We start from the raw sequence: 12,028 nt of genomic DNA, 5'->3' as shown, positions 1-12,028 counted from the left end.
GGAGGGTAGTGAATGGCATCAAAATAGAGTTTGGCACGTCTAAATGTCCAATGATAGATACCAAACTCAGCAAGGACCGGCTCCAAAGATCCCTGGCCTGTTTTGATCAAGTATTTTGCAATGCCAAGAGCCTCTCGTAATAAGCATCTAATTGCTTGTGCCAGGTGGGGTCAAAGAAGAACATGCCTTTCTCAAATTAATCTGTGTAAATTAAAGATAAAGAGTAAAGGAACAGCAAAAGTTTTATTTCCTGACCTGAGAGATGGAGTAGTTAATTAGGAGTTCTTACCATAATTATCAAGGTCGCTGGTCCTATAAAGCTCCAAATGAAGTAGGTGTCAAGTCGGAGCCAACATCTGTAATGAAACACAGGGGAGAGAAGGCATTCAAGGACTGCACCCAGGACATACATCAAGAGTGAGCGAGTGACAGAGAAGAATGTGAGCTGCAAAACACGCCGGTGGGAGACAGGAAATATTACATTGCTTGTTCATTTAAATGCTGAATTATGTGCCCAATTTCTGACAGCGCTATTGATGGAGTAAGATAATTACCTCTGGAGGAAGCAGGGAGAAAATGGCACAAGGCCTAGTTGCTAAGGCTTTCTGCATCTGTTGGAAAAAAAAACCTTAAACCAGTGGGTTTTTTTTAAGGAAGGGGTCCGATGAGCATCCATGGAGCTTCTTCTTTAAGCTCCTCTTGCCTCTCCAGCTCTGATGCAATGCAAGCTGTCTGTCAGCTGTCAAGCAAGATGACATTTCTCCGACAAGCAGATCAGAGCAAATTTGGTGCAAATAGGAAGCATGACTTGGATAACAGAAGGCTGAGGTTTAATTAGGTTCAGCAACTTCCTCTTTAGAGCATTTTATTTCTCTGAACCTCCGGAGTGTTTTGTTTCCACTAATGTTTCGAGGTTGCATATGGTCTGTGCTATCACATGAAGTTGATTCATGGCTTAAAACTAAATTATTAATCGCTTAATTTCAACCGCATTTAATACTCCCCACATTTTTTAAGGCCCCTGGGAAATTACATTTCCATTCCTAGTTCATTCCAGGCGACAGGAAGATAAAATGGTAGTGACTGGTTACAAGACAGACGAATATAAATTCCAAGAAAGTTTTGCACGATGTTTAAAATAATAGTATCTTGTCGTGTTTGCAACACTGCAAATCACAGTTCCATTTATACACAGAGGACTAAGAAAGCATAAAACCATTCTACTAAACATCCGATGGAGTTTCATAATTAGGCAAGTGACAGGAACTGTACATATGAATTTATCATGGTGGAAGAGATAGCAGTTCTCACAAATGACAGCTCTAGTGCACGTGCTGAATGTTTTTTCCCTTCCAATGGACTTTGCAATAGGCAGAAAGGTCTGTGCCAGCAGCCCCACGGAGATCAGCAGGAGCCACCTGCCGAGAGAATAAAACATGCCCTGAACCTCTACAACTGGGAGAAGCCAAGATATGAATGAATTTAAAGGTGTAGAGAAAGCTTCTCAGTTCCCTCCCTGACCATATGAATTTCAGGTCTTGACAGTGTTGAAGATGTTCTGATATACATATGGTTGTAACACTATTTGTCACAAATTAAAATACCGTCACTTCCGTGACCGTCACTCCTGAACTGCCTTTGCAGCTGTTCATCCAGAATCTTCATGTGACAGCATCAAAATCTTAACGTGTGAGACGCAAACAGAGACTTTCAGAGCGATTGTAAGGAAATCTTGTTTCCTCTGTAGCTGCATAAGTTCAAGGTGATTTAGATGCAGCTGGTAATGGAACAACACGAGTGACTAGAGACTATTTGAGTCTCATTTCCTATAGGAAAGGTTTTATGTGATCATGACATCTGTGTATCACCCATAATAACATCTAAAATGTCGTCCAATTGCAACTAGATTTGACAGAGGAATAGAGGTTTCAAGGATAATGAAGTCCCTATAAAAAGTCCTCTCCCCCATCCCTGAAAAGAGATGTCTGCATAGCAGTAGCTCACACATTACACGGTGTTTCAGACTTTATATCTACCACATCCCATAGGAAAAAAGTATAACTAGAGCTTATGCCTCAGCTGCCACATATAAATCAGGGAATATTCAGCCCCACAAATTTTTTCTACTGATAATAAGAGTGACGGTGCGTGGGAGAGGACTGAGAGGGTTGTTTGCTTTTTTTTTTTTTAATTAAAATATTTTGAACTTTTTTGTCAGTTTAACATTTAAAATGTTCCCCAGCCCCTGCTGCACAGGAGTCAGGAGCACAGTGTATTTTCATTGCCAAGCAATTTGGTTTTTCTTCAGCACAAAATGTGAAATGGCTCTTGGAAAGCCCAGGGAAAAGGAAAGACATAAATCCTCTCTTTACTCCTTAAAGCATGATGGCCAGCCATATGCTCACATCTGATGCAGCTGGTTTTGAATGCATATAGATTGGGACACGGGGAAAATCGGTGGAAGTTGAAATACAGCATGAGGGAAAAGCCATGCTGGGCTGAGTAAAGAAGCGTGAAGCAACTGGTTTCCTTTCCAGCTAGCCAAATGGATGAAGTTTTCCACGCCATTCCCCCAAAAAATCTGTTTCTTCGGTTGCGGAGCGCAATTCAGTGTCATAAGAGGGATGCTGTGGATGGGAAACAGATGAGGAGCCAGGCCCTGACCTCATGATAAGCAGGGAACAGGCATGGAGCAAAAGGGTCCCCTTCCAGTGAGAGATGGCTTCTCCCACCTCTCTGCATCTTTAAAGAATGTGATGTCATTTTTTTGTTTGTTTGAATAGAAAAATCACCTTTCTATGAAACTGTGTAAGACACTCAGTCTTGGGCAACTAAATGGAAAGCTGCAGGACTGTCTCTAATCTGCAGAGGGACTTAAAAAAGCTGGGTTTTTTTGTGGTCATCAGAAAGAGATGCAACTTTGAACCTGTTTAAGTCATAGCTCATTAAAAATGCAAATTAAGACCAAAACATCAAAACACAGGCATCTCGCCAATTGCATTGAGGAGCTGTAAATTGCTAATCAGACAAGTACCACACTGAGCTTTTATTCCCTTAAAAGACAAAAAAACACATGCACAATGAGCTGCATAAATGAGCTCCTCAAAACAAGGAAGCAATCAGGCAACTCACTTCCCGAAGTTGCTAATCTTGGGCTGCTGAGTTACTTCTGACCCCACATGCGCAGCTGCACCGCGAACATGGACTTCCCGCATTACAAGTTTAGACTTTGCTGCCACTAAGCAAACGAGCTGCTTCAGGGCTCAGTACAAGGCAGATTGGATTATCTGAAAATCTGCGGATGCAGGGAATGCTGCTCAAAACCCCACTGCTTCTTCCAAGACTCACACCAGCGTATTAGTGCTTGTAACGAGCTCTGTGGTGCTGCTTTCCTTTACTTTTTAATTTCCTCCTTTTCCACAGTGACAAGTTGCTATATTCACCTAAAGCTTTTCCCAAGTAATAAAGACTACAAAGAGTTTACTCTATTTTCTGCATGAAGAGAAATCAAATACTAAACTATCCCTGGTGTGCATTAAATATAACTAATAAACAATCATTAGCTGCCATTGGACCATAAAATTTGAAGAGCCCTAAACATATCATGTTGTTCATGGGAGCTCAGCAGTTTATTTCACGTGGCTATACAGCCTCCTTGTCTGGGTGAGGTAATGGGGATATGTATGCACAAGACGTGCCTTTGAAGGGTGCAATATAGGTTCTGCTTAAGGCAGTCCAGTGTCCACATTGCTCATGCTTCCTCCTCCAAATACCTGGCATGAACACACATAAAACAAGTTCAGTGGAGCCACCCAAGACAGACTGTGTTCTTAGAAGCTATTTTCCAAGCAACATTAACATGCATAAAATGTTGGCGGCTGGCTGATGGACTTGGAGGCTGTGTACACACACCGGGCTTTCATTTTACTTTCTGACAGCTGGATTGCTTACCATGTATATGCCGCTTTATAGCATACCAAAAAGCGGGGAGATGGAGGGAGAAACCATAGAGAGGTTCCTGTCATGATGAATTTGATCACCAGTGGATTAATATACCTACAAGTATGTTTTCTAAAATATATTGAACCATTCAAAGCGTAGTTGCTTTCCTCTGAGATTTGTAAGAGGCACTGATATGAAACCCAGGACAGTATAGGAATATGGAATAGCTTCTTGCTGTTGATTTTTGGATGGCCTACTACTTGAGTGAGTCCTCTCAAAGGGAAGCTGCTAACGTCTTAATCCATCTTTTACTGAATTTTAGACACAAGTTATTTTCAAACACTAACAATAACCACAAATGCTATTTTCCCTCTGCATCTCGCAGCATTGCCCACCATGATGCTTGACATAAGCTTCAGCCAGGAGATGGATGGATTTGTTCAACACAGAGGAAAAGGCAAATGATGTAACTTTTTAAAAATGCAATTCCAGTATCTTCCTTTTTTCAGCAAAACTTAATACATGGCCATTTAAGACACAGCAGCTGAAGACCTGGCCCATAAGAAACGGTCACCTGGAAGTTCATGTGAACATTGCCAGAATCGCTTTGGCAATGTTGAAGGACCACATTGTCTGCAGTGGGGCTTCCTGCTTTTCACCTTTACTTTAGAAATTACCATCAGAAAAAGGTGAGATGCAACATTTGACCTGGACAGGCTGGAGCCATGGGCTGAGGCCAACTGGAGGAGTTTCAATAAGGCCAAATGCCGGGGGCTGCCCTTGGGCCACACCAACCCCCAGCAGCGCTACAGGCTTGGGGAGGAGTGGCTGGAGAGTTGCCAGTCAGAGAGGGACCTGGGGCGGTTGACTGACAGCCCGATGAACAGGAGCCAGCAGTGTGCCCAGGTGGCCAAGAAGGCCAATGGCATCCTGGCTTGTGTCAGCAATAGCGTGGCCAGCAGGGACAGGGAAGGGATCTGACCCCTGTACTGGGCACTGGTGAGGCCGCCCCTCGATTCCTGTGTTCAGTTTTGGGCCCCTCACTACAAAAAGGACATTGAATGACTCGAGCGTGTCCAGAGAAGGGCAACGGAGCTGGTGCAGGGTCTGGAGCACAGGTCGTACGGGGAGCGGCTGAGGGAACTGGGGGTGTTTAGTCTGGAGAAGAGGAGGCTGAGGGGAGACCTCATCGCCCTCTACAGCTCCCTGAAAGGAGTTGCAGAGAGCTGGGGATGAGCCTCTTTAACCAAGTAACAAGCGATAGGACAAGAGGTAGTGGCCTCAAGTTGTGCCAGGGAAGGTTTAGACTGGATAATAGGAAGCATTTCTTTACAGAAGGGGTTATTAGGCGTTGGAATGGGCTGCCCAGGGAGGTGGTGGAGTCCCCATCCCTGGAGGTGTTTAAGAGTCGGGTTGACATAGCACTGAGGGATCTGGTGTCATATGGTGAGGGAACTGTCAGTGTTAGGTTAATGGTTGGACTGGATGATATTCAAGGTCTTTTCCCACCTAGATGATTCTGTGACTGTGATTTCTGAATTATCTGGAGGGGAGGGCCAAACATGGCTCAGCTTGCTCACACAAACAGTCCCTAATGGCATGAATGGGATGATCTTTTAATGGAACCACTATGCTTCTGCTTGGTTATAAAAGCAAATTAATCTCCTAATATGAGTGACTCGAACTGCTCTTACACAAAATCACTTCAGAAAAACACAGGCACCAAGTGATGAGCAAAGAAACAGAGAACAACTGCCTGTTCCTGGCTATATAATCTGGGCATGTGTTACAGGAGGGTTGGATTTAGAAAGGAAGATGAAATCAAGAAAACCTACATTGGGTGTCTAAGCAAATCATTCTGAGATGTATGAATGGTGGCACCAAATGCCAGGCAAAAACCAAATAACACTAACAGCTCCATCAGTCCTGCTTAAACAAATGCAATAAATAATGGAGGGAGGCAAGTAATATATTCCAGAGGATGTTTTACAAAACCTGGCAAAACCAAGCAACTTCTTGCAATCAAATTATGTATGCCTGGCATATAGTTCACTACAAATTCTAATCAGTTCTACCCTTCTAATAACATTATACAGAAAAATACATCATCATCCATCAACCAGATGGAGCATGATAGTTATACAAAACATATTGTATGTTTTTTATTTTCCACTATGAGAATGTGATAAAATTGTGCACTCTGAAATTAGAGATTATAAATAAATATTTTAGGCTCTGCAAATCTCTGTAAATATTTATTTGCAAAATATTATATATACATGTTTAATCATTAAAAATACTACTTTATGATGTGGGGAGGGAGAAGGATTTTACTGGCACAGACATAGGACTGCTGCCTCCTCAACACAAAGATAGCAAAGTTTTGTTGTTCGCCTCCAGTGAATTTCAGCCAAACTTTCTGCCTGTACCTCCCACGCCATGGAAACATTTGGGCACCCAAGGCCTGTTGGGAAAAAGCAGCGTATCCCATGGAATATGTTTATTTTGCTGTGCTTCAGAAAGGTCCATATATTCATTTAACAAGAGCAGAAACATTTCTGCTATGCAAAGCTGCCATGGTGCTTTATGGGACCTGTGGTTAGGTGCCGTATGTTCCCACTCTCTACAGGCAGCATACTGCTATCTCCCAGAACCTACACTGGTACTCAGGTTGTCCCTACAAAGCATCACAAAGGACTTTGCAAAGATGAGGGCAGATACAAATCAACAGCTGTTTCACGTCCAAAGCAATATATTGGGCTTGCGGATGTCCTTTTACTATGAGGGAACGGAGCAAGACATATTCAACGCCCAAAAGAAACAGAGCACTCTGAGAGAATGCAGTTGGTGCTAGCTTGCATCGCAGACTAGCTGTAATGCTGGGTTTTCCTGGTAGGCAGCTCAAAATGTTGAGAGAGAAGTGAAAAGGATCCCTCTGGTGCTAGAAGCCCTGTGATGGTAATGCTGCAGAAGTCACAGGGTGAACAGCGTGGAAGGGAGCCACTAAAACACCAGACTGCAAACCAGACCAGTGGGGACACAGCTTCAGCAGTGGCAGATGTGCTGGAGCATGTCAGCTGGCTTTCCAGGGAGCCAGACTCACGGCCCTTTGGTTTTAACATACTTGAGGCTCAATGTGCCCCATGTAAGCCACTGTGAAGAGATAGGTCCTCTATAGAAACACCGCAGTAAGAATAAATTTGTCTAAATGGACAAGGCAGAATGTTTCAATACTTGATTCAATGGGGGCTTATATACCGCTCAAGACAGGATGTGAACAGAAGAGTTGGTTGGGGAAGAAAGCAGGTGACAGCTGATGGAAACAGTCTTCTCCAGAAATTATAATTAGCTGTTCTGTTACTTTTTCTTTGCCTCCTAGGCCTGTCAAAGTTGGACAAAGTACTTTGAGTAAATTGGTAGAGATCCTTGAAAACTTACTTCCTCCTACCTTTATCTGTGTGGGATATTTCCTTTCCAGAAAGTATGACATTTATACAAATCCAGGTTGCTATTCTCCTACTCATAGGAGGAACACAATGCAAATATCCAGCTGGGGTCCAAGCCTACCTGCTTGGTACACAGATCATGAGCAGCTCCATTGCTCTACAGATTTGCTTCCACAAAGAATCAGGATCCTGTATACCAATAAGCTTTCAAGCAAAAATTTTGCAGTTGAATTTAACAGAATATCAACAGCTGCCGTGACCTGACCTGACCTATGCTAAAATGGAGCTTTAAAAACGCCACTAGCTCATTGATATGTATGCTTTCAGATTGAGTCCTTAACTCAGTTAAAATGACAGGGGAAAGGCAGCCTGACAAGGGAAAGAAAAAAAAAAAAAAAAAACATATTGTTAGTGCTATTGTAACAAAGCTGGGGAAGAAAATCAAAGGCTCAATTTTCCCTTTGTTTTTCATTAGACGGTGTTTGCATGATCATCTAAATTGGGCTTTGATACCAGCTTCAGCAATGTTGAAAACATTTAAGAATATTCATAATGATAAATGATGTAGCTGTTCTGATTTGCAAAGAGTCTAATGCACTCCACAGTCACCACCTATTTTGCTTGCAGGCTCTGTTAATTTGATAGAACACTTAAAAAAGAGGAAGAAGAAAGCAGTGTTTCATCATCTAAATGAGAAATACTCTTTGGTTAGAGAAGAAGGATACAGTAGCAAACTGAGAAATGGGACAGCCACCTCTGCTGATGTTATGCAATAATGTGATAAAACTTTACCCAACTGACTTCCCCAAGAAAATACCTTTTTAAATCATTTCATAGTGGGAAATTTGTTCTGTAACATCACAGACTGTATTGGAGACACACAGATAAGGCAAGGCATGACTCCTGCCTGAGCTCTGTGTGCACAAGCCTCCTCTGCCTGCCAGGTCTCTGGGCTCTTCACTTCCCTTTGTCATCCCCACTCCCATCCTTCCTGACCAGGTCCAAGCAGAGCCAAGCCTCACTCACACTTTGTCCGTGCCGTAGCTCCGGTAATCCACCGCTGCTGATACAGCCACAATCAGCGCAGGCATGCCGTAGCCAACCAGATAGAAGTACTTCCTCCTGGAGTGTTCGCTCTCGAAAACCTCCACCAACATGATGTAGAGCTGCACCCCCTCCAGGAACATCCAGGTGAAAGCTGCCAGGAAGAAGAAGTGCAGGAGGGCAGCAAAGACGGCACAGGCAATCTGCATACGGATTGAAAAGAGCAAGGGAAGGTGTTTGTACCATGCTGAACTAATGCAACAGTCAGGATTACTCTTACTGGGAGGTTTAATGAGGGAGTTCTTATCTTCCCTTCTCCAAAGGAAGAAGTTTTTTTCACTTGGAAAATGTGTGTGAACTATTTAAAAATAGATACATCTCTGCATATATAAATTGGATTAAAAGATACAAAGGTAGGTATGTACACAATCTGGCAAATAAATATATAACAATGTACATAGCATAAGTGTAATTTTACAACCTGCTTATTAAACATACACACACGTGTTATTTACAAACAACACACATAAGCCTCTGAAATCACAGCAGGCATCAGCATATGACTTCCAGTTAACAACCAGGGGCCCAACCCTGTGAGGATTCATGCATGGAATTAAGGCAGTGCTGGAACATATCTCACTGCATGGTCAAACATCCCATTACACACTGAGACGAGAGCCTGTGTGTGGCAGGAACAGAAAGTGCTTTGCTTCTTACCGGCTGGTCAGTCCGGTTGATGCCAATGAGGAAGAGGAGTTCTGCCACGAAGAGGCTGATGCACAAGTTCTTGTGAATTGTGTTGCGGTCGCTCTGCAGCCCACGGAAGAAGCAGAAGGTGAAGATGCAGATCAAGAGACAAACCAGTGAGAGCAGGATGCCAACCCACGTGATAAAGTCCAGGAGCAGGTCATGGACTGCATCACTGTGCTGGAGATAAAACCAAAAAAGAATCATTGGTCACATGCTGCATGACTTCTAATCCATCTCAGACACAGAGTGAGGTTGTCTGAGCCCCTTTCTCAAATATGTGTATCTGTGGTACAAGAGACCAATAGCAGAAATGGACCTAGATGAAATGGAACTAGACTTGAATACTGCATCAAGAAAGCTGCAACACATCTTCCAAGGCATCTGGCAAGCTGCAGGTGCCCTGAACAGACTTACACCCCAAAATATCCTAGAAGCAATGATGCTGTTGTTGAAAATATCAAGATGTCATAGGTAGTCTTGTGTGCAGCTCCATCTTTCACACACAACAAAGAAGTGGACACACAGTATAAAGAACCATTGAACTCTGTGATTCAAGTGTAAAAACGTTTCATGCTAACAATATCGTGGAGATTACAAGAAGTCCATTACAACCACTTACCAACAGTGAAAAAAGGCTCTCTTTGAACGCTCACAGAGACATATGAGCTTGGAGGCTTTGGACGGAAAGAGATCATTTTAAAGTCTTTGGGGTGTTTTTTTGTTTTTGTTTTGTTTTTTTTTTGTTTCTTTGTTTGGTTGTTTTTTTTCCACTGAGGAAGGAAAAAGAAAGTTGACTTTTCTTTTTCAAACCTTGGAGCTATATTTTAAAACTCCTGGGAAGTCATACTGATCCCTGAAACACTACCTAGAAAAAAAGACAGACCTTTTAACATGAATTTGCTTTTAAAATGTAACAGAACAGTGATTTTAAGACAGCCTGGAAAGTGGGTGATTTCCCTGTGATGAACTTGTAACATGGTTTTACCCCAAAGCCATGTAAACATGGGCATTGCAGTGGCAAGGTTAGGCAACCCAGCAACAAAGATTTGTGAGGGGCAGCATAGGTGTGCCTTGGCTTTGCTGATAAAACAGATGGATTGCTTCTGGGCTTACATTGCATGTCCTTTCCAGAAAGAGGACGAGGGTGCTGGGACCCTAACACTGAGGGTAGCCCACCACCTTATTCAGACTGTAAAACTTGCCTGTAAATCCCCAAAGTTTCCACCAGATACAGTGAAATGAAAGGTATCATTACTTAGTAAAATGTAAATAAGAAATGAGAAATACATGGTGAGTCACGAGATGGCTGCTCAGGGCTAAGTTAGAGTCAATGAGCTGGGGGAAAGATTGGCTGGAAATCTCTGGGGGCTTTTCAAAAAGACCAGGGAGGCTTGAAACCCAGCTTTGTGGTCCACAAGACTGTGTTGTAAGTCGTATTCACATTTCCCTCCACTTCTGGCATTTTGATGACTTAGGCATTATGCAGGCTGGCAAATACAATAGTGTCACACTTCAAAAAGCTGGGACAAACTGGAAACATTTTCCTCCCTGTGGAATAAAAGCTTATGACAGATGGAGGGAAAAGGTGATTAATTTATCCATTTTCTTTGCCTGCTTGCCAATGATAAAGCCACATCAAATGTCAGGTCTTTCCTGATATATGCTCTGCTATGTCAGCACCCATGAGAAACAACTCAAACCTTTTAGCTCTTTGGCTTTATCAGCATGAGTGATAGACATCAAATGATAATGAAAGATGGAGAGTGACTTTATGCTCCATCACTTCCATGCTCTAAGTCTTCTCTCCAGGGAGACTTGGAGGTTGAGAGATGAGGGGTCCTTTTCCCAAATGCTCTTGCAGCTCTTCCTGAATATTTCCAACATCTAAGGAACTAGGGGTTGCAAGTCCACCAAAGAGGCAAGAAGTCATTGTGTGCTTACTGTAGATTGTGATAGAAATGCTGATTCCAGCCAGGTTCTCCAGCAGCACCAGAAAACTGAGAAGATGAAGCGCATGTAATTTTCCTGGTGGCTGTGCACTGTTGTAGCTCAGTGTCATTCCAGCTCATCCACCCTCTTAAGTCAGTGTGAAAAAATGTTAATGCAAACCTTGCATCTTGCAAATCATTCTTTCTTTTGTCCAAGGCTGCTGGAGGACAGTAGAAGAACATCTCCCTGAACAACCCCACCAGTTCACCTGAGTAGATTGCCCTGCCAGGCTGAAGCAACCAAAAGTTCTTTGGCTAGGCAAGTGGGGCAAGGCACCTAATGTGGGTGGATGCAAGAAGAAAGAAGCCAGGCAGACTTCGGCCAGATGCATCCATCCCATCCAGATGCGGCCAATGGCACAGATTCATCTATCCCAAGACAAAGCTAGCCTGGCACAGAGAAAGCTCTCTGAGAGCTTCTTTCCCTATGTGAGATGAATCTCACAAGTCTCAGCTCCTGTACATCTATCATGAATCCATAACTCTGCTGACTTTATTATACAATGGAGGAATTAGGGGTGGTTTTGCTCCTGGAGAGGGATTCTGCCATCTAGGTTCATGGTCTTCCTCAGGGAAGGGCCACTGGCCCACAAAGCTCACCATGCTTTGCAAGAAATGCAGACTTCATTGCTGTATTATTATTATCACTCTTAATACTCTTCTTTTTAATATTAATTGCAGAATACTGATTTTATATACATAACACTCATCCCTGGAGTGCTGGAAAGCAACCATAAAAACAACTTCTCTGTAATTACAGCCTCCCTCCCCAAACTCAACAGACTTGTGAAAGAACAAAGAAAAAGGAATAATAACAATAAACTGGGAACAAGAACAATTTAAAAACACCTCGGGGGG

The 12,028-nt window shown here is 42.9% G+C and overlaps 1 protein-coding gene across 25 annotated transcripts in view; it reads right to left on the bottom strand.

The window, feature by feature from the left end:
- Positions 1-12,028, bottom strand: part of ADGRL3 (adhesion G protein-coupled receptor L3) — a 528,954-nt gene that overhangs the window by 56,932 nt on the left and 459,994 nt on the right. For all 25 annotated transcript variants that reach the window (XM_026847580.1, XM_026847556.1, XM_026847565.1 and 22 more), the window contains 3 exons: positions 9,150-9,359; positions 8,415-8,635; positions 290-356 (listed from right to left, as the gene is read on the bottom strand). In XM_026847580.1, coding sequence (XP_026703381.1) covers positions 290-356; positions 8,415-8,635; positions 9,150-9,359 — 498 coding nt within the window. The remainder of the gene's footprint in view (positions 1-289; positions 357-8,414; positions 8,636-9,149; positions 9,360-12,028) is intronic.

The sequence above is a fragment of the Athene cunicularia genome (genome assembly GCF_003259725.1).
Source record: "Athene cunicularia isolate RWA chromosome 4 unlocalized genomic scaffold, athCun1 chr4_part2, whole genome shotgun sequence".
Lineage (NCBI taxonomy): Eukaryota > Metazoa > Chordata > Aves > Strigiformes > Strigidae > Athene > Athene cunicularia.
The sequence above is the reverse complement of the archived record's forward strand: the minus strand, read 5'-3'. Positions and strand labels throughout refer to the sequence as shown.